General features: G+C 48.6%; 1 protein-coding gene and 1 pseudogene across 5 annotated transcripts in view; both read right to left on the reverse strand.

The window, feature by feature from the left end:
• Positions 1-22,309, reverse strand: part of LOC140393256 (cyclin-dependent kinase 2-like) — a 121,907-nt gene that overhangs the window by 74,517 nt on the left and 25,081 nt on the right. For all 5 annotated transcript variants that reach the window (XR_011935563.1, XM_072479550.1, XM_072479536.1 and 2 more), the window contains exon 3: positions 21,995-22,115. Coding sequence is in view for 4 of the 5 variants with exons in the window: in XM_072479550.1 (XP_072335651.1) it covers positions 21,995-22,115 (121 nt within the window). In the remaining variant the exon portion in view is untranslated. The remainder of the gene's footprint in view (positions 1-21,994; positions 22,116-22,309) is intronic.
• Positions 221-18,732, reverse strand: LOC140385548 (protein YAE1 homolog; annotated as a pseudogene).

Raw genomic sequence — 22,309 nt, forward strand, 5'->3', positions numbered from 1 at the left:
ATGGTCAGAAGCCAGGCTGATAGCTTTGCAAGATAGGTTGGAGAGAGAGAGAGAGATTGGGGGGTGGGGGGGGCGAGGCGAGGCTTGGCTCCTTAATGTAGACAGCACAAGCTTAAACATACAAAGGGTAGGCCTGTCACATGACTGTAACCCAGTGATTCAGATGTTTTTTTAAATAGTTTGTTATTATAAACTGCCTCCAGAGGTAGTGAATAGTCAGTCACATGAAAAAAGCCCCCAGAAGATGTTGGAAAATATTGTACACATACCCTTTTCTGAAAAATGTTAAGGTTGCAGATGGAAACAGAGTGCTATATCTGATGAAAGCTCAGTTTAAAAAAAAATATATATATTTTATTCAAATTTTTTTCCCGGCCAAACAAAACAGTACAAAAAATTTTCCCTTTTACAACAATAAAACAATATAAATAATAGTGACCGTTTTTAACAAATAAATAAATAATATATAAACTAAATGGCAACTGCCATAACAAAATATTAACTCTCCCAAATAATAAAGTCAAACAAGCCAATATACATATCCAAGTAAAAATATCCATACAAAAACACCCCTGAGGATCCCCCCCTCCCCCCCACCCCCCTCCCCATGGTTGCTGCTGCTACTTTCCCAGTTCCTTTATCGTTCTGCGAGATAGTCAATGAACGGTTGCCACGACCTGGTGAACCCTTGAGCCGAACCTCTTAGTGCGAACTTTATCCATTCCAGTTTTATAAACCCTGCCATGTCGTTTATCCAGGCCTCCACGCCCGGGGGTTTAGCTTCCTTCCACATAAGCAATATCCTTCGCCGGGCTACTAGGGACGCAAAGGCCAAAACATCAGCCTCTCTCGCCTCCTGCACTCCCGGCTCTTCTGCAACCCCAAATATAGACAACCCCCAGCTTGGCTCGACCCGGACCCCCACCACCTTCGAAAGCACATTTGCCACCCCCACCCAGAACCCCTGCAGTGCCGAGCATGACCAAAACATGTGGGTGTGGTTCGCTGGGCTTCTCGCGCATCTCCCGCACCTATCCTCTACCCCGAAAAATTTACTGAGTCTTGCTCCGGTCATGTGCGCCCTGTGCAAGACCTTGAATTGTATCAGGCTAAGCCTGGCACACGAGGACAAAGTGTTTACCCTGCGTAGGGCATCTGCCCACAGCCCCTCTTCGATCTCTTCCCCCAGCTCTTCTTCCCATTTTCCCTTCAGCTCATCCACCATGATCTCGTCTCTCATTTCCCGGTATATATCTGACACCCTACCATCCCCCACCCATGTCCCCGAAATCACTCTATCCTGAATCTCCTGCGTCGGGAGCTGCGGAAATTCCCTCACCTGTTGCCTCACAAAAGCCCTCAATTGCATATACCGAAATGCATTCCCCTGGGGCAACCCGTATTTTTCTGTCAGCGCTCCCAGACTCGCAAACGTCCCGTCTAGGAACAGATCCCTCAGTTGCACAATCCCTGCTCTCTGCCATGTTCTAAATCCCCCATCTATTCTCCCTGGGACAAACCTATGATTATTCCTTATCGGGGACCGCACCGAGGCACCCGTCATTCCCTTATGCCGTCTCCACTGCCCCCAAATTTTCAGCGTTGCCACCACCACTGGACTTGTGGTGTGTTTCTTCGGGGAGAATGGCAACGGCGCCGTCGCCAATGCTTGTAGGCTGGTTCCTTTACAGGACGCCATTTCCAGTCTCTTCCATGCCGCTCCCTCCCCTTCTCCCATCCACTTACACACCATTGAGATATTGGCGGCCCAATAATAATCACTTAAGCTCGGCAGTGCCAGTCCCCCCCTATCCCTGCTACGCTGCAAACCCCCCCCCCCCCTCACTCTCGGGGTCTTCCCAGCCCACACAAAGCTCATAACACTCTTCTCAATTTTTTTGAAAAAAGCCCTCGTAACCATCACCGGGAGGCACTGGAACACAAAAAGAAATCTAGGGAGGACTACCATTTTTACCGCCTGCACCCTGCCCACCAGTGACAGGGACACCATGTCCCATCTCTTAAAATCCTTCTCCATCTGTTCCACCAATCGTGTTAAATTAAGCCTATGTAGGGTTCCCCAGTTCCTGGCTATCTGGATCCCTAAGTACCGGAAATCTCTTATTACCCTCCTCAGCGGTAAATCATCTATTCCCCTGCTCTGCTCCCCCGGATGCACCACAAACAACTCACTCTTCCCCATATTCAATTTGTACCCAGGAAATTCCCCAAACTCCCTGAGTGTCCACATTATCTCAGGCATCCCCTCCACTGGGTCCGCAACATACAGCAATAGATCATCTGCATACAATGATACCCGGTGTTCTTCTCCTCCCCTGAGTACTCCCCTCCACTTCCTAGAGCCCCTCAGTGCTATGGCCAGCGGCTCAATTGCCAATGCAAACAGTAACGGAGACAGGGGACACCCCTGTCTTGTCCCTCTATAAAGACGGAAGTAGTCGGACCTCTGCCTGTTCGTGATCACACTTGCCACCGGGGCCCTATATAGCAGCTGTACCCATCCAATAAACCCCTCTCCAAAACAAAATCTCTTCAACACTTCCCATAGGTAGTCCCACTCCACTCTGTCAAATGCTTTCTCAGCGTCCATCGCCACCACTATCTCCGCCTCCCCCTCCGGCGGGGGCATCATCATCACCCCTAGCAGCCTCCGTATATTCGTGTTCAGCTGTCTCCCCTTAACGAACCCAGTTTGATCCTCGTGGACCACCCCCGGTACACAATCCTCTATCCTTGTCGCCATCACCTTGGCCAGGAGCTTAGCATCCACGTTCAGGAGGGAAATAGGCCTGTAAGACCCGCACTGCAGCGGGTCTTTTTCCTTCTTTAAGAGTAACGATATCGTCGCCTCCGGCATAGTCGGGGGCAACGTCCCCCTTTCTCTGGCCTCATAAAAGGTTCTCGTCAAAAGCGGGGCCAGTAGGTCCATGTATTTCCGATAAAATTCCACCGGGAACCCATCCGGTCCCGGGGCCTTCCCCGCCTGCATACTCCCAATCCCTTTTACCACCTCCTCCACCTCAATCCGTGCTCCCAGTCCCGCCCTCTCCTGCTCCTCCACCTTCGGGAATTCCAGCCGATCTAGGAAATGCATCATTCCCTCCTTCCCTTCCGGGGGCTGAACCTTATACAGCCTCTCGTAGAATGCCTTAAACACCCTGTTCACCCTCTCCGCTCACCGTTCCATCTCACCTTCCTCATCCCTCACCCCACCTATCTCCCTCGCCGCTCCCCTCTTCCTCAGTTGTTGGGCCAGTAACCGGCTCGCCTTCTCTCGCCTTCATACTGTACTCCCTGTGCCCTCCTCCACTGTGCTTCTGCCTTGCCCGTGGTCAGCAGGTCAAATTCCATGTGTAGCCTTTGTCTTTCCCTGTCCAGTCCCTCCTCCGGAGCCTCTGCATATTGCCTGTCTACCCTCAGAAGTTCTCTCAACAGTCGCTCCCTTTCTTTGCTCTCTTGCTTCCCTTTATGGGCCCTTATGGATATCAGTTCCCCTCTGACCACCGCCTTCAGCGCCTCCCAGACCACTCCCACCTGGACCTCTCCGTTATCATTAAGCTCCAGGTACTTTTTGATACACCCCCTCGCCCTTAGACATACCCCCTCACCCGCCAACCCCATATCCAATCTCCAGAGTGGGTGCTGCTCCTTTTCCCCTCCTACCTCCAGATCTACCCAATGTGGAGCGTGGTCCGAAATGGCTATGGCCATGTACTCCGTCCCTGTCACCTTCGGAATCAGTGCCCTTCCCAGGACAAAAAAATCTATCCGTGAATACACCTTGTGAACATGGGAGAAAAATGAAAACTCCTTACTCCTAGGCCTAATAAATCTCCAGGGGTCTACTCCTCCCATCTGCTCCATGAAGTCCTTAAGCACCTTGGCCGCTGCCGGCCTCCTCCCGGTCTTAGACCTAGACCGGTCCAGCCCTGGATCAAGCACCGTATTGAAGTCTCCCCCCCATTACCAGCTTTCCCACCTCCAGGTCCGGGATACGGCCCAGCATACCCTTCATGAAGTTTACATCATCCCAGTTCGGGGCGTATACGTTCACCAGAACCACCGCCTCCCCTTGCAATCTGCCACTCACCATCACGTATCTACCCCCACTGTCCGCCACTATGGTCTTTGCCTCAAACAGTACCCGTTTCCCCACTAAAATAGCCACCCCCCTATTCTTCGCATCTAAGCCCGAATGGAACACCTACCCCACCCATCCTTTACGTAGTCTGACCTGATCTGCCAGTTTCAGGTACGTCTCCTGCAACATGACCACATCTGCCTTAAGTTCTTTAGGTGTGCGAGTACCCGTGCCCTTTTAATCGGCCCATTCAGCCCTATCACGTTCCACGTGATCAACCGGGTTGGGGGGCTCGTTACCCCCCCCCCCCCCCATGTCGACTAGCCATCCCCTTTTCTAACCCAGCTCCTCACCCGGTTCCCACGTACCCGTATATCCCACCGACGGTGCTCTCCCGTCCCGACCACCCCGCCCCATAACAGCTCCCCCTTCCCCTTAGCAGCAGCAACCCAGTTAACTCCCCCGTCCCGCTAGATCCCTTTCTAGCGTAGTTGCACCCCCCATGTTGCTCCCAGAAGTCAGCAAACTCTGGCTGACCTCAGCTTCCCCCGTTTGTCCTCGGCCCCTCATTGTGCGAGGCCCCCTCCTTCCTGCGTCCCCGTCACAATTACCATAGCGCGGGAGCAAAGCCCGCGTTTCCCACTCGGCCCCGCCCCTGATGGCGCAGTTCCCTTCTCCTTTCCTTCCCACCGGCGCCCACAGTTCCCATACTCCCCCCCCCCCCCCCCCCAACGAGGCAAAAAGAGAAAAGTTACAAAATTGAAAAAATTCCCCCCCACCTTCCCCTTCCTCGTCCCACATAATCACCCCACCACTTTATTACAGAAACTTTTTCTCTCGCCAGACTATTCCAGCTTCTTGTCCACAATGAATGTCCACGCCTCTTCTGCCTTCTCAAAGTAGTGGTGCTTCCCTTGGTGTGTGACCCACAGTCTCGCCGGCTGCAACATTCCAAATTTAACCTTCTTTTTGTGGAGCACCGCCTTGGCCCGGTTGAAACTTGCCCTCCTTCTCGCCACCTCTGCACTCCAATCCTGGTACACGCGGATCACCGCGTTCTCCCACCTGCAGCTCCGAGTTTTCTTCGCCCATCTTAGAACCATCTCTCTGTCATTGTAGTGGTGAAACCTCACCACTATGGCTCGAGGTATTTCTCCTGCCTTTGGTCTTCGCGCCAGAACTCGATAAGCTCCCTCCACCTCCAAAGGGCCCGTCGGGGCCTCCGATCCCATTAGCGAGTGAAGCATCGTGCTCACATATGCCCCGACGTCCGCCCCCTCTGTGCCTTCGGGAAGACCCAAGACTCTTAAATTCTTCCTCCTCGAGTTATTCTCCAGGGCTTCCAACCTCTCCACACACCTTTTGTGCTGTGCCTCGTGCGTCTCTGTCCTTACCACCAGGCCCTGTATTTCATTCTCATTCTCCGCAGCCTTTGCCTTCACGACCCGAAGCTCCAACTCCTGGGTCCTCTGCGCCTCCTTTAGCCCTTCAATCGCCTGTAGCATCGGGGCCAACACCTCCTTCTTCAGCTCTTCCACACAGCGCCGCAGGAACTCTTGTTGCTCCGGGCCCCATACCAAACAGCCACCTTCCAACGCCATCTTGCTTCGAGCTTCCCTTCCTTGCCGCTGCTCCAGTGGATCCACTGCAATCCGGCCGCTATCCTCTCCTTTATCCATATTTATCCGGGGGGATTCCCTCCTATTTCACCGCACAATGATTTTGGCCGTTAAAAATTGCCGTTGGGGCTCCTAATAAGAGCCCAAAAGTCCGTTTCAATGGGAGGTGCCGAAATGTGCGACTTAGCTGGTCATCGCCGCACCCGGAAGTCTGAAAGCTCAGTTTTAACAAGAGGGCACACTCTGAGCAGAGTTGCTTAACCATTTGTGCTTCATCAATTCCTAGTGCAATCCTGCAGCATCTCTGATGTGACAAAGTGGTACTGTTGATTCCATGGTCATAATTTCTGATCTCATTGCCAGATTTGCAGCTTTCACCATCAGCACTACTGCAGCTACATGCCTCCATTTGCTTTTCTGGTGCAGTGTTCACACCCATGTCCTCTATGCATTCCGTTACGTCTCTGAAAGTGATTTCAGGAGGGCGGGGGCTGCACTCAAGATTCTTTTTTAAAAAAAATATATATTTTTATTAGGTTTTTTCAATTTTTCCACAAATAACACAACACAACATAAAAAGGTACAGTAAACAATGCAAAACAGGTACAGTACAGAACAAGAACTACTGCAAATATAGAAACAAACAACACAGGATAAGTTAAAATCATACCCTCAAGGAACAAATGCCTCCAGCTTAAGTACCGGATCAATCCAATAACAAATTAACAATAGATTACATTTGAGGGGGAAATAAGGAAAAGGCCATGTAGATACGAAAGGATAACAGTTCAGGGCACTTACCATCATGTACTGCGAGGTCAAGACATAAAATATCCTATACCATACAATATGACTCATGTAGAGCCCAACAGGAGCACGTAAGACAGGGTGGAGCCTATAAACTTAAAATAGGGATCCCATACTCGATGGCAGTGTTTTTCAAACTTTTTTCCCCAGAACCCATTTTTAGAAGCCTGCCGACCTTCGGGACCTACTCTGGCTGACCTTCATGACCCACCGTTTCTGCTCATCTTTAATGCGACAGGTGAGCCTGCTTGGTCCTGGCGATCTCACTTGCCATTCAATGTTACATTTCTGCTAACAACATCAGCTGATGATTTACGTTTTTGCTGCATCCTTTGAAAAAAATCAAAGAGGTTTGTCCTCGAACTTACCATGCTTAGTTTTCAAATGCCTTTGAAGTTTTGAGGGTTTTAAACTCTCATTTGCTAGTACTTCCCTGCATATAATACACATGGGCTTTGCATCCTGATTTGCATTGGCACAATTAACAAGGCCATAGCTCAAGAAATCATCTTTATACTGCTTTGTTCGTTTTTTTCCCCTTCTTTGTTGGCGGTTCACCAGAGCCCCTGGAGCCCTGTACAGAGCTAACACATAGTTTTGCTTTATCCTGTCATGGACTCTCCTGTGCAGCTCTCTCCAGCAGATTCAGTTGTGAGTTCCTGGGCAGGAAATACACTGCCCTTTGTGTCTCTGGCCCTCTCTTCCTTCCCAACAAAACGATTCATCTTCAGTTCTTCATGTTTCCTTGCCTTGCTAATTCGCAGCTAGAAAATAGAGGAATCTCTCCTCTGTGATTTCACGCCAAAAGTATGGATGTAAAGGATGCACAAGGTTAACTTAAGTGCCAGGCATGTGACCTGCTCTCTGCCGCTGCTTCTGGAAGGAAGACTGCATCATTCCATTTAAAAGCTGGTCATGGCTGTCATTCTCAATTTAAAAGCTGGTCACAGCCATTGGGCGCTTTTCCCACCCACAGGTCATGACGTGCACTTTGAAAAACCCTACAGAATGCAGCACTAAGAACAGATCACAAATAATATAATAATCTTTATTAGTGTCACAAGTAGGCTTACATTAACACTGCAATGAAGTTGCTGTGAAAATCTCAGGAATTCCATAGAAATACATTCCATAACTAATTTATGCCACTTTTGAATTGAAGAATATTAGTCACTAATCCAGGATGAGAGGATATTTTTATGAGCTGCAAAAGTCAGGATATTGTACAACCTTTTCTCATTGGTATCATAAATTCTCCCATTTGGAAAACCCAGAATTGGGAACATAGGGTTAAACTCTAAGGCTCTGTCAAAAGTCTTTGCAGCTCTCTGATTACCAGACCAACAAGATTGAACCTTAACACAGGCTTCTTCGTATTCCACTGAAATGAACTGATCATTCCATTACTCTCCTTCAAACTCTGGATGACAACAATATTGGCAACATTTGAAGGGGCTATAACAATCAAGGCAACACAATCATTTTAATGAAGGCAATCCTGCCCAGCCATGAGAACGGCAGGGATGATCAACGAGCCAAGTCTCACCTAATGAAAGCAATCAACTGTGGGAAATTGGTCCCGTGCAACTGCCTAAAACAAGTGGTATTCATGACATCCAGGTACTTAACCCCAACAGGGACCACTGAAAGGGAAAGTTAGTAAAGGGGGAGGGGGGGAGAAAATGTTTCTCTCAGCTCATCCACCGTCTTTGTAAAATTGATCTTATAACCATAGAAGGCACTACAGTGGTTAACACTGTTGCTTCACGACTTCCGGTTGCGGCAGGGATGAGCTAGCCGCACGTTTCGGCGGCTCCAGCTCCGACGGAACTTCGGGCTCTTTTAAGAGCCCCAACGGGGACTTGGACGGCCGAAAAACCCGGTGCGAGGCGCGAGGGAAGGGAGCCCCCCCCCGAAAGAAGAAGGGAAAAACCGGCGGCGGCGGCTGCAGCCCAAAGAATCTGCAGCCAGAAGATCAGAGAGAGAGAGAGAGAGGGAGTGAAACAAAATGGCGGCGGAGAAACCACAGGTGACATGGGGGCCTGAGCAGGACGAGGTGGTGAGACGGTGCGTGGACCTGCTGAAGAAGGAGGTAATGACCCCGTTGTTACAGGCAATTGAGGGGCTTAAGGAGACTTTAAAGACCCAGGAGACGGAACTTTGCGTGGTGGAGCAGAAGGTGTCAGGTATTGAGGACGAGGTCCTGGGCCTGGCGGTCAAGACTCAGACGCACGAGGCACTTCATAAAAAGTGTGCTGACAGGATTGAGGCCCTTGAAAATGGAGCGCGAAGGAAGAACCTTAGGATACTAGGTCTCCCGGAGGGTGTGGAAGGAGTGGACTGTGGAGCGTACGCAAGTAAGATGCTGAGCTCACTGATGGGTGCTGAGGCCCCTGCGGGCCCCATGGAGGTGGAGTGGGCAAATCGGATCCCGGCGAGAAGACCAAAAGCGGGAGAACCACCGAGGGCGATAACCGTGCGATTCTACCGCCTTAAGGACAGAGAAGAGGTCCTGAGATGGGCCAAAAAGGTGCGGAGTAGCAGATGGGAGAATGCGGTGGTAAGGATCTACCAGGATTGGAGTGCGGAGGTGGCGAGAAGGAGGGCGAGCTTCAACCGAGCCAAAGAGGTTTTGCACAAAAGGAAGGTGAAGTTTGGGATGCTGCAGCCGGCAAGACTATGGGTCACGCATCAGCAGAGACAATATTATTTCGAGACGGCGGAGGAAGCATGGTCCTTCATCAATGAAGAGAAACTGGACCGGAACTGAGGGACTGATGCTGCAGGGAACTGTTATTGTTGTTATTATTGTTTTTGTTAATGGGATGGTGAAAGTTAAGCGAGAAGTAAACAGGGAAGGGGGGGACACTGGGGAAATGTGGGCGCCGGTGAGGGGGGAGAGGCGGGACATAGTCAGAGAATGGGGAAGGAGAGGGGGAGGGGAAAGGGAGCTGCGCCATAAGAGGCGGGACAGGTAAAGGGATGTTCCCGCGCCAGAAAGAATAAGGCGGGAAAACAGGCGCAAGGCGGATGGGAGTTCCCTCACACCGGGGGGGCCGAGGAGCGAGCAGGAGTAGCCGGGGTCAGTTGAAGTCAGCTGACTTACGGAAGTGATATGGGGGGAGCAATCAAGCTAGATAGGGATCTAGCGGGGGGGGGGGGGGGGGGGGGGGGGCGACAACTGGGGGGGGGGGGGACAACTGGGTTGCTGCTGCGGAAATCCAAAAGGAAATGGCTAAAGAGAAGGTGGTCGGGGGCGGAATGCGACGCTGGGGGAGCGAGCGGGAGCGCGGAGGCGGGATATGGGACTGGCCTAGAGAAGGTAATGGCTAGTTGACACGGGAGGGGGGCAGGTAGCCCCCCAGTGAGGCTGATCACGTGGAACGTGAGAGGCCTGAATGGGCCAATAAAAAGGGCCCGAGTGCTCGCGCATTTGAAAGGACTAAGGGCATACGTGGTTATGCTCCAAGAGACGCACCTAAAGGTGGCGGACCAAGTTAGGCTAAGGAAAGGATGGGTGGGACAGGTGTTCCACTCAGGACTGGACGCAAAGAACAGAGGGGTGGCCATTTTGGTGGGGAAACGGGTAGCATTTGAAGCAAAGAACATCGTAGCAGATAGTGGAGGTAGGTATGTAATGGTGAGTGGTAGGCTGGAGGGAATGGAGGTCGTGTTGGTTAATGTGTATGCCCCAAATTGGGACAATGCGGGGTTCATGAGACGGATGCTGGGGCGTATTCCGGACCTGGAGGCAGGAAATTTGATTTTAGGAGGGGACTTCAATACGGTGCTGGACCCGGGGCTAGATAGATCCAGCTCAAGGACTGGAAGAAGGCCGGCAGCGGCCAAGGTACTTAAGGGGTTTATGGACCAAATGGGGGGGGGGGGGGGGGGGGGGGGGGGGGGAGTGGATCCATGGCGAGTTCTTAGACCCAGGGCTAGGGAGTATTCCTTCTTCTCCCACGTCCATAAAGTGTACTCCCGGATAGATTTTTTTGTTCTAGGAAGGTCGTTGGATCTCTAGGGTGGAAGAAGCTGAATACTCAGCCATAGCGGTTTCGGATCATGCCCCACATTGGGTGGACCTGGAAGTAGGAGAGGACAGGGAGCAGAGAACACTCTGGCGATTAGATGTGGGACTGATGGCGGATGAGGGAGTGTGTGCAAGAGTGAGGGGGTGTATCGAGAGATACCTGGAGGTCAATGACGATGGCGAGGTCCCTGTGGGAGTGGTCTGGGAAGCACTAAAAGCGGTGGTCAGAGGAGAGCTGATTTCTATTGGGGCCCACAAAAGAAAAACAGAGGCCAAGGAAAGGGATAGATTACTGGGGGAGATTTTAAGGGTGGACAGGGAATTTGCAGAGACCCCGGAGGAGTAGCTGTACAGGGAGAGGAGACGACTCCAGGCCGAGTTTGACCTGACCACCAGAAAGGCGGAGGTACTGTGGAGGAAGGCACAGGGGAGGAGGTATGAATATGGGGAAAAGGCTAGTCGCCTGTTGGCGCACCAACTGCGAAAGAGGGCAGCAGCGAGGGAGATAGGAGGAATTAGGGATGAAAGGGGAGACACCGTGCGAAGGGCAGGAAAGATAAATGAGGTGTTTAAGACCTTTTATGAAGAACTGTATAGGTCTCAGCCCCCAGAAGGAGAGGAGGGGATGCGGCAGTTCCTGGACCAGTTGAGGTTCCCGAAAGTGGAGGAGCAGGCGGTGGCAGGCCTGGGGGCGCCGATTGAGGTGGACGAGGTTATTAAGGGACTGGGAAGCATGCAAGCAGGGAAGGCCCCGGGGCCGGACGGGTTCCCGGTGGGATTCTACAGAAAATATGTGGACTTGTTGGCCCCGTTGTTGGCAAGGACGTTCAATGAGGCCAGGGAAGGGGGGACACTACCCCCGACAATGTCGGAGGCGACGATATCGCTAATTTTGAAGAGGGACAAAGATCCGATGCAGTGTGGGTCCTATAGACCTATTTCACTATTGAACGTGGACGCCAAACTGCTAGCAAAGGTGCTGGCATCGAGGATAGAGGACTGTGTCCCGGGGGTGGTGCACGAAGACCAGACAGGGTTCGTAAAAGGGAGACAATTGAATGTTAACGTGCGACGGCTATTAGGGGTGATAATGATGCCCTCAGTGGAGGGGGAGGCAGAGATAGTGGCGGCAATGGACGCAGAGAAGGCATTTGATAGAGTGGAGTGGGAGTATTTATGGGAAGTGTTAAGGAGGTTTGGGAACGGATTTATTCGCTGGGTTAGACTACTTTATGGGGCACCAACGGCAAGCGTAGTTACAGGTCGACATAGATCGGAGTATTTCCGATTATATAGGGGAACAAGACAGGGATGCCCGCTGTCTCCATTGTTGTTTGCGCTGGCAATTGAACCTCTGGCCATGGCGCTGAGAGACTCCAGGAAATGGAGAGGGGTGACTAGAGGGGGAGAAGAACACCGAGTCTCGTTATACGCGGATGACCTATTGCTATACGTGTCGGACCCAGCGGGGGGGATGATACAGGTTATGCGAATGCTGAGGAGGTTCGGGGAATTTTCGGGGTATAGGTTAAACATGGGGAAGAGTGAATTATATGTGATACATCCAGGGGACCAGAGTAGAGAGATAGAAGGCTTACCGCTAAGGAAAGTGGAAAGAAACTTCCGATACTTGGGAATTCAGATCGCTAGGAGCTGGGGAAAAAAAAAACACTGTTGCTTCACAGCTCCAGGGTCCCAGGTTCGATTCCCGGCTTGGGTCACTGTCTGTGTGGAGTCTGCACGTTCTCCCAGTGTGTGCGTGGGTTTCCTCCGGGTGCTCCGGTTTCCTCCCACAGTCCAAAGATGTGCGGGTTAGGTGGATTGGCTATGCTAAATTGCCCTTAGTGTCCAAATCCGCCCTTAGTGTTGGGTGGGGTTGCTGGGTTGTGGGGATAGGGTGGAGGTGTGGGCTTGGGTGGGGTGCTCTTTCGGGGCGCCGGTGCAGACTCGATGGGCCGGGTGGCCTCCTTCTTCACTGTAAATTATATGGTTCCTCTATGTACCCGAACAGGCTCCGGAATGTCGCGACTAGGGGATTTTCACAGTAACTTCATTGCAGTGTTAATGTGACAATAATAAAGATTATCATTATTAAATCTATCACACCAACAATAACAGGAACCAAGATGTCTGGTTTTTGACACAAATAGCAGCACATCGTGCGCATAAAGTGTAATCTTGTGCTGCCTACCCTACATCCCAGCCCCGATGTTAGGGGGTTAGGCTTAATAGCCTCTGCCAAAGGGCTCGATGGCCAGCACAAATAATAAGGGGGATAGAGGGCAGCCGAGTCTGGTCCCCTCTGTAGCCCAAAATTCCTAGACCTAAAGCCATTCGTAAGTACCACCACTACTGGCCTATGATAAAACACCTGTATCCATTTGGCAACAGTCCTCACCTAGCCCAAATCTCCATCAGTGTACACCAAATAATTCCATTCAACCAGATCGAAGGCTTTCTCCACATCCAAGGAGATCACCAACCCATTTGGGGCCCTCTTCTAAAATATCTAAATCCCATTCAATAATCTCCTAACGTTATTACCAGAAAACCTGCTCTTAATAAATCCCATCTGATCCTCCTGAACAATTGTTGGAAGGATACCCTTCAGTCGTTTCGCCATTGCATAAACAATAATTTTAAGTCAATATTCAAAGGGAGTTCGGCTTGGAGGCACACTCTTCCAGATCTTTACCCATCTTCAAAATCGGGGAGATGTTTGTCTCTCTAAGTGTCGGCAGCAGCAAACCTCTCTCAAAAGAGCGATAGTACATACCCACCAATAGTTCAATCAGAAAATCCTTACTCTCCCTGCAAAACTCATACCTAAAATGGAATGGGCCCTGGGCCTTACCCGGGTGATGCTCCCTAAAGGTGCAGCCATCTCACCTTTAGAGAGAGAATCATAGAATCCCTCTTCTTCTTGAGCAGTCCCTCACCGTTGAGGGTGGCTTGCTTCAACTCCGGGGAGGTATGTTCTGTGGTGGTTGGATAGTGGGTCCGCAGTCTCTGCCACAGGTTTGGCAGGTGGTGCTTGTTGAGGTGGGTGGGATGCTTTGGATTCTGCGCTCTCCCTCCACTGTTTACGTTTGGCCTCTGCGTGCTCCACCCTATAACGCTCGAGGTGATTGGTGCATTCGTTGATGTTTTTTCTCCAGTTTGTGCATTCTACGGCAAGCAATTCCCACATGTCGGTGGGGATGTTGCATTTATTTAGGGAGGTTTTCAGAGTGTCCTTTTAGTGTTTCCTCTGCCCTCGTAGTGATCGTTTGCCATTGTGGAGTTCGGAGTGGAGCACTTGTTTCGGGAGTTTTGTGTCAGGCATGCGGGCAATGTGGCCTGCCCACTATAGCTGTCAAGCGGGACCAATGCTTCGGGTACCGGGGATATTGGCCTGGGAGAGGGTGCTCATGTTGGTACATCTATCCTGCCAGTGGATAAGCAGGATTTTGCGGCGTTGGTGAAATCTCTCCAAGGATGTGAGGTGTCTGCTGCACATTGTCCACGTTTCTGATGCATACAGGTGGGGACCACAGCTGCTCTGTAGACCACAAGCTTGGTGCTGGGTTTTGAGGTCTCGGTCTTCGAATACTCTGTTCCTCAGGCGTCCAAAGACTGCACTGGCGCATTGGAATTGATGTTGGATTTCATCGTCAATGTCTCCTCGCACCAAGAGGAGCCTCCCGAGGCATGGGTAATGATCCACATTGCCCAAGGACTCACCATGGGTGTTAGTGGTTGGGGGACAGTTTTGTGTGACAGGAGTGGGCTGGGAGAGAACCTGTGTTTTCCGGATGTTTAGTCTGAGGCCCATCCTCTCATATGCCTCGATGAATGCGTCGACAATGGTTTGTCTCTGAATGTGCACACACACAGGCGTCGTTTGCGTACTGCAGCTCGTTGTCAGAGGTTGGGGTGGTCATGGTTCTGGCCTGGAGGCATCGGAGGTTGAACAGTTTCCCACTTGTGCGGTAGGTTAGCTCCACTCCAGGAGGGAGCTTCAGGGTGACGGGTGGAGTGTTGCTGCAAGGAAGATAAGAGAAGAACGTTGGTGCAATGACGCAGCCCTGTTTGCCCATGTACTCTGTAATGTTCCGTTGGTGAGAATCACAGCTTGCATGTCATCGTGGAGCAAGCGGAGAATGGTGACAAGTTTCTGGGGGCAGCCGAATTTGAAGAGGATGTTCCACAATTCCTCACAGTTGACAGAGTCAAAGGCATTTGCGAGATCGAAGAAGGCCATGTACAGAGGTTGATGCTGTTCCCTGCATTTTTCCTGGATTTGTCATGTGCTGAAGATCATGTCCATTGAGCCTCTTGATGGGCGAAAGCCGCACTGAGACTCAGGGAGGAGCTTTTCAGCCACTGGGAGGAAACGGTTCAGGAGTATTCTCGCAATGACCTTTCCTGTGGCGGAGAATGGGAAAATCCCTCATCTTTAGAGAATCAACTCATCTTTAGAGAGAATTGCAGAATCCCTACATGCAGAAGATGGTCATTCAGCCCATCAAGCCTGCATCAACCCTCTGAAAGAACACCCTATCTAGACCCACTCCCCCGCCCTATTCCCGTAACACCACCTAGCCTTTGGAGCAAAGGGGCAATTTAGCAGGGCCAATCTACCTAACCTGCACATCTTTGGACTCTGAGAGGAAACTGGAGCACCCAGAGGAAACCCACGCAGATACAGGGAGAAAGTGCAGACTCCACACAGATAGTTACCCAAGACCAGAATTGAACCCGGGTCCCTGACGCTGTAAGGCAGCAGTGCTAATCACTGTGCCACCCAAGGTGTATTCAGGGCCAAGCACTGATCCTCTGATGCCACCTGGAGCGCAAGGGAATAAATTAAATACTCCATGGCTGCAATCACATCACCAGACTGGTCTAACCAGAGGTTCCATTAATCTCCTCTGTCTTCATCCGTCTCCTCCCCCTGAACGTCACATGGAGGGAAGATAGCCCTAGAGTCTGCCTTCTTCTTCACCAGACGGCACAAATATTTACTCAGCTTATTCCCAAACTCATAGTTTCTGACTTGCAAATCTTAACCTTTTCTCAGCCCACTCAGTAGGCCAGGAGTTCCGAGCCACCCTAGCTGCGTTAACCTCCTTCGATAACTGCTTGTCAGGGGTCCTCCTAAACATCTCATCATCAGCCAAACAGACCTCCACCCGACACTGGCTCTCCAGCATTCTACACCTTTTGTTGGCTGTGTAAGAAATAACCAGTCCCCCAGCATAGGCCATCAAGTCTCCCATAGTGTGGAAGGAGTGACATTAGAAATGGAATTAACGGAGTAGAAAACCTCAAACTCAAAATATGTCATAAACGATGCATCACTAAGGAAGGAGGCGTCCAATCTTTATCTCCAGGACGGAAAGTTCTCCTCACATCCAGATAACCCACCTACTCACACGCCAATGTCAGAGCTTGAGCCTGTAGGGTGGGGGTATTCCTAGTGACTTTGAGCATGTCCATCCACGGGTTCAGATGACAATTGAAGTCACCAACCGCAAACAAATTAACCAAGGCCAATTCTTTTTTTTAAAATTTAGAATACCCAATTATTTTTTTTTTTTACAATTAAGGGGCAATTTAGCATGGCCGATCCACATCTTTGGGTTGTGGGGGTAAAACCCACGCTGACATGGGGAGAATGTGCAAACTCCACACAGACAGTGACCCAGGGCAGGGATTCGAACCTGGGTCCTCAGTGCCGCAGTCCCAGTGCTATCCACTGCGCTTCATGCCACCCTAACCGAGGCCAATTCTGCAAAGCCCAGAAATGTCTAAATGTTTTAGTGATTGGATGGGATTTATTGTCATGTGTACGGAGGTACAGTGAAAAGTATTGTTCTGCATACAGTCGGCAGGTTGTTCCATGCATGAAAAAACATAGAACATATATAAATACACCATGTATTCACAATGTAAATACATAGGCACAGGCATTGGGTGACCATACAGACATATAGTACTACTCCTACTCAGTAGAGAAGATGTGTGAAGAGATCAGTTCAGTCCATAAGAGGGTCATTCAGGAGTCTGGTAACATCGGGGAAGAAGCTGTTTTTGAATCGGTTAGTGTGCGTTCTCAGACTTTTGTATCTCCTGCCCGATGAAAGGAATAGTCCAGGTGGGAGGGGTCTTTGATTATGTTGCCCGCTTTCCCATGGCAGCGGAAGGTGTAGACAGAGTCAATGGATTGGAGTGGGTTTGTGTGATGGGCTGCACTGTGTTCACAACTCTCTGCAGTTTCTCATAGTCTTAGCCGAGCAGTTGCCAGACCAGGCTGTGATGCAGCCAGATAGGATGCTTTCTATGGCGCATCTGTAAAAATTGGCAAGAGTCAATGCGGATATGCCAAATTCCTTAGTTTCCTGAGGAAGTATAGGCGCTGTTGTGCATTCTTGGTCGTAGGTTCGACGTGGGTGGGCCAGGACAGATTGTTGGTGATGTGCACTCCTAGGAATTTGATAAACTTCAGGGAGTAATTTGACGGGCCATGCACATTCATTATTGAAACAGCTGATTGTACCACATACCTAGCATCTTATCCTTAACATAGTTCTTAGCCTTCAAGGGGACATTTTTTGTTGATTAGGATTGCACTCAAGATTTCTAAAAATAAGTTCCTTTTGCTGGGCAGCAATGCCAAGGAGTTGGTTTACTTTGGCTAGATTAGGATCACTTCCATTCAGTTGACACCATGACAGCAAGGCACTCAGAAGCTCTTTAATGTTCAGGAACCAACATCTTCTTCACACGCTCTTAGGTACCTTCATTGAAGCCACCCTGCAAAGTGGATGCTCAGCAGCATTTAGCCAATCTCTATAGCCTTCCTAAGTGTCTGGCTCAAACTCAGATTCAGAGATGCAGGATATTCGGGATGATCCCAGGTAATTCCACGTGGGTAAACACATCAGGACTTCTATAGGGTCTCAGAGTATATCTTCAATCCTAATCCTGAGACTGAAAAATTAAGAACATTGTCTCTCCACAGATGCGGTTGGATCAAGTGAGTATTTCCAATAGTTTAAACAACACCTGAATTGTAGAACTTGTGCCTGCAGCAGATTCGGCTGCTACTCATGACCAACTTCCTCCTTGCAACTTAATCAGTTCTTGTCTGAGAACACCCGCTATCAGCCAGGACCCAATTGTTCAAGTGATGACGTTTAAGGCATTCCCATTGTAGCTTGATGAGTTCATGTCGGGAACCCCATTTCACAGCCAAGGTCCCACTGTCCAAGCAATTAGGATTAATAGTTTATCTCTACTAGTTGAAGATCTTAGATGACTGGCTTGATGCCTTGCTAATGGGGATAGGTTATGTGTATCACTCATTTTCTCCTGAGCGTAGACTTTGATGGGTCTCTGCAGATATGGCGTCTCCATCGCAATTAGAATGTGGATGGTACAATGATGCAAATTGTAGAGCCACCATTGGCTGAAAGCTTAAGTCACTTTTAGTCTTGGTTTTAAAAAGTTATATTTGTGTTTCCAAAGTGGATTAAAAATCTTTATTTGACATAAAGCATGTTTTTGTGGAACACCACATCTTTTTGTGATTTGAGTACGAGGACACCCAGATCCCTCTGCACTGCAGCATTCGGTAATATCTCTACATTTAAATAACATTCTGCTTTTCCATTATTCCCACCTAAGTGGGCACCCTCACATTTTCCCACATTATATTTTATCTGACAAATCTTTGCCTACTCACTTAACCAATCTATATTCTCTTGCAGACTTTAGCTGGTGTTTTGCCAACATCATAACTACAACAGTGCGCCACTTCTATTTTCTCTCTCTTTTGACATTTCCCACACGACTGTAATTAAAATTCGAAGTGCCAGGAAAGTACATGCAAAACATGTTCAAAATAGCAGTAGTGGAACCTGCAGTTAGGTGCCAATGTTGCAGCCAAGGGCAGCCTTTTAAAGAGCCTCCTGACCAAACAGGGAGGCCCTACATCACTGCCTCAACTTTCCTGTCCAACTACATTGCCAAAAACAAAATTTGAGAGCACAAAAGATAGCATTGGTGACTTTCAAAATTAAATTTCACTTGTATTTCACATCCATTGATTTAACTTTATTCACGTGTGCAATGTCATTTGTTGAAATTAGCGGAGTCAGAAAGCCAAATGCATTGGCATGCCTCATGGTTACAGGGGAGTTAGGGACATTCCCTTCATTGTGGAAGAAACAATGTTGTGTTTTTGTATTCAGTCTTTATTGAATATTCATGTTAGTGTTGCATTCACCACTCTGTGGGACGTTGCTGAACTTGCATGCTCAGCTGGCCCATCCTTCTACATTGTAATATATAATCTTTATTATTGTCACAAGTAGGCTTACATTAACACTGCAATGAAGTTACTGTGAAAAGCCCCTAGTCGCCACACTCCAGCGCCTGTTCGGGTACACAGAGAATTCAGAATGTCCAATTCACCTAACAGCATGTCTTTCGGGACTTGTGGGAGTAAACCGGAGCACCCGGAGGAAACCCATGCAGACACAGGGAGAATGTGCAGACTCCACACAGACAGTGATCCAAGCCGGAAGTCAAACTTGGGACCCTGGCGCGATGAAACAACAGTGCTAACCACTATGAGGGCATTGTCTAAAAGCAATCCTAGCGGTGGGAAATTGAAATGTTGTAAATGAACTCAAAGCCCTGTAAGGATTGATAGACATTTGGACAGTACTGACAACACCCTTAAGGCCCCTCATTTTCTTACCTTGGCTGACTAACCTATCACACCCAAGACACTAGATGCTTCCCACTTTACTATTCCATTCTTCGAGGGAATTTTCACAGTAACTTCATTGCAGTGTTAATGTAAGCCTACTTGTGACACTACCAAAGATTATTATTATTCTGACCCCACCCTCTATCCTCCCTAGATCCCTCTTCCATGTCTCGATCCTACTCCAGGATACCCCTTCATCACTGACTCACTCGTGATGGTCCCAAACCTCCATGCAAGATGTCATGTGAGAGTACCTTTAAGAAATGTGTGTTTTTATAGAATAACTGTAGTGTGTGTTTATTACTGCAGTGATGTCAGAGAGTGGGTGGAGCTGGGCTGTCTGTCAGCTTTTTACTTTCACTTTAGGCTTTTTGCTGCAGGGTAGGTTTGGTTTCATTTTAGTTTTGGAGAAGCTGCAATCACAGCAGGATGTGTGTGAATCTCTGCAAGCTTATGACTGTTCATTTGCTGATTTCAACGTCGTAACTGTTCTCAGTAGTGAATATAACCCTGATGTGCTTCTGTAAAAAGGTGTTTTTTTAAGTCTTATGGATGTTAAAAGGAAAGCTTAAAGGATTACTTAGTGTTGTAGTCTTTGGAGGTTGTATTTGAATTAATGGTTGCTAAGATGTTCACTCTATGTTTTAAAAAGATTAACTTGAGTTCATAGAATAAACATTGTTTTGCTTTAAAAAATACTTTCCCATTTCTGTTGTACCACACCTGTAGAGTGGGCCGTGTGCTCCCCATACCACAAACTAGTAAATGTACTGGGTCAGGTGAACTCCATGATTCACTTTGGGGTTCTCCAAACCCTGGCCCATAACAAATAGTCCATTCTCCTGCTCCCCTAATTTGTGCCATAGAGTTAAACAAGGAAGACTGCTCACCTGACACACAACTGCACAAAGCCAACAGGCGCATATAATCGAGTGAACCAGGTGCCACAAGAATCTCGTTAGCCGCTGACTTTATCATGAAGGTAGTACATACATTTTTTAATGATTTATGCTAATGAGTACCTATAGCATGCAAATATATTATAGGTTGGAATCCGCTACAGGCTGGTGTAATGCTCCACACAGCATTAACTTTATCCCTGCATATCAACTCACGGTCAGAAATAAAAAATTGAGATTTTTAATCCCACCTAATTAAAGTCACTTTGCATGTTTCCCGCTCATCTGGGGTCCATAAAAATCTGCCGCCCGTGTCCTCACAAATTTTTCTGACCCACCATCAGCAAATTTGGCTACATTACGGTCAGTCCTTTAGTCCTAGGGATTAATAGATTCTGGGGGCTGATTTAGCTCATTTGGCTAGACAGCTGATTCATGATGCAGAGCGAGGCCAGCAGTACAGGGTCAATTCCCCTACCAGCTGTTAATCATGAAGGCCCACCTTCTCAACCTTGCCCCTTGCCTGAGGTGTGGTGACCCTCAGGTTAAATCACCACCGATTAGCCTTCCCCCTCAAAGGGGAAAGCAGCTTATGGTCATCTGGGGCAATGGCAACTTTACTTTTATCTAATCGATTGTAAATAGTTGAAGCCCCACTCCTCACCTTGAAACTTTTTCACAATCTCCATGGCACAAGTCAGGACTTTGATGGAATACTCTCTACTTACCTGAATGAGGTGCAACTACAACAGCACTCAAGAAATTTAGCACTATCCAAGCCATCTGCTTGATTGGCATCCCATCTACTGTCCTAAACATTCACTCCCTCCATCACTGATGCACCATGTCGGCAATGTATACCATGTACCGGATGAACTGCAGCAATCATCAAGGCTTCTTCAACTGAACCTTCCAAACCCAAAATCCCTACCATCCTGAAAAACTAAGACATCAGGTGCATTGGAACACCACTACCGTCAACTTTTTCTCCAAGTCACATACCATTCTGACTTGGAAATATATTGCTGTCCTTTCACATCACTGGGTCAAAATTCTGGCACTCCCCACTAACGACCCTCTTCACACAAAGACTGCAGTAGTTCAAGAATGTGGCTCCTACACCTTCTCAAGGGTAACTCAGGATGGGCAGTACTGGCCTTGCCAGCATCATGTGAATAAATGAAACAAAAGTTCTAAAGTGCAGTGTCATAGAATGTTATAATATAGGTTCATTCTCATAATTCCCTCAATTTCAGAATTCAGAATATTTTATTGTAACATTGCCAATGGCGAGACGTAATGCCCACATTCTCCACCAGGGGCTGGTTTAGCACAGTAGGCTAAACAGTGGCTTGTATTGCAGAACAAGGCAGCAGCGCGGTTCAATTCTCGTACTGGCCTCCCCGAACAGGCACCGGAATGTGTACGGGGCTTTTCACAGTAACTTCATTGAAGCCTACTTGTGACAATAGCAATTATTATTAATAATGTAAGAGAGAGAAAAAACAATCAAAAGGTGACTCATCTATGTTTGCAAATCTATTTGTGGCTGCATTAAGATACTAATTGACAAAGTCTTGGGATAAAGACTTTGCAGAATGAAAATGGTGCCAGGCTTGAATTAATGAAATGGGGGTGGCGGGAGAAGACAATCCAAAATAGATGGATACAAATGTCACTGGCATTTGGATGCTCAAAATCTGCATGACTGCGCTTGCTCGTGTATGGAAAACATAATCCTACAAATGAATTATATGTTAAATTCTTAATTACCTTAACTAATTGCAAAGGGAGTCCAGTAGGTGGAGCAGAATCCATATACTTCTTCAGATCTTGATTCAGAAACTCAAACACCAGATACAATTTCTTTTCACTGTGGATAACATCTAACAGTCTAGGGCAAGAGTACACATATTACTCATGACTACTTATTGCAATACTACGCTTTAGTAGATTCATCACAATATCTTTGTTACTGTGCAATGGAAATGATAAAAGTAGGAATTTATGTTTTCAGTCCCCTATCAAAAATGTCAAACAATAGCCAGTTGTGGAATTGCAGCATTAAAAGATTACATTGTACAAAAG

The sequence above is a fragment of the Scyliorhinus torazame genome, chromosome 2 (genome assembly GCF_047496885.1).
Source record: "Scyliorhinus torazame isolate Kashiwa2021f chromosome 2, sScyTor2.1, whole genome shotgun sequence".
Classification (NCBI taxonomy): domain Eukaryota; kingdom Metazoa; phylum Chordata; class Chondrichthyes; order Carcharhiniformes; family Scyliorhinidae; genus Scyliorhinus; species Scyliorhinus torazame.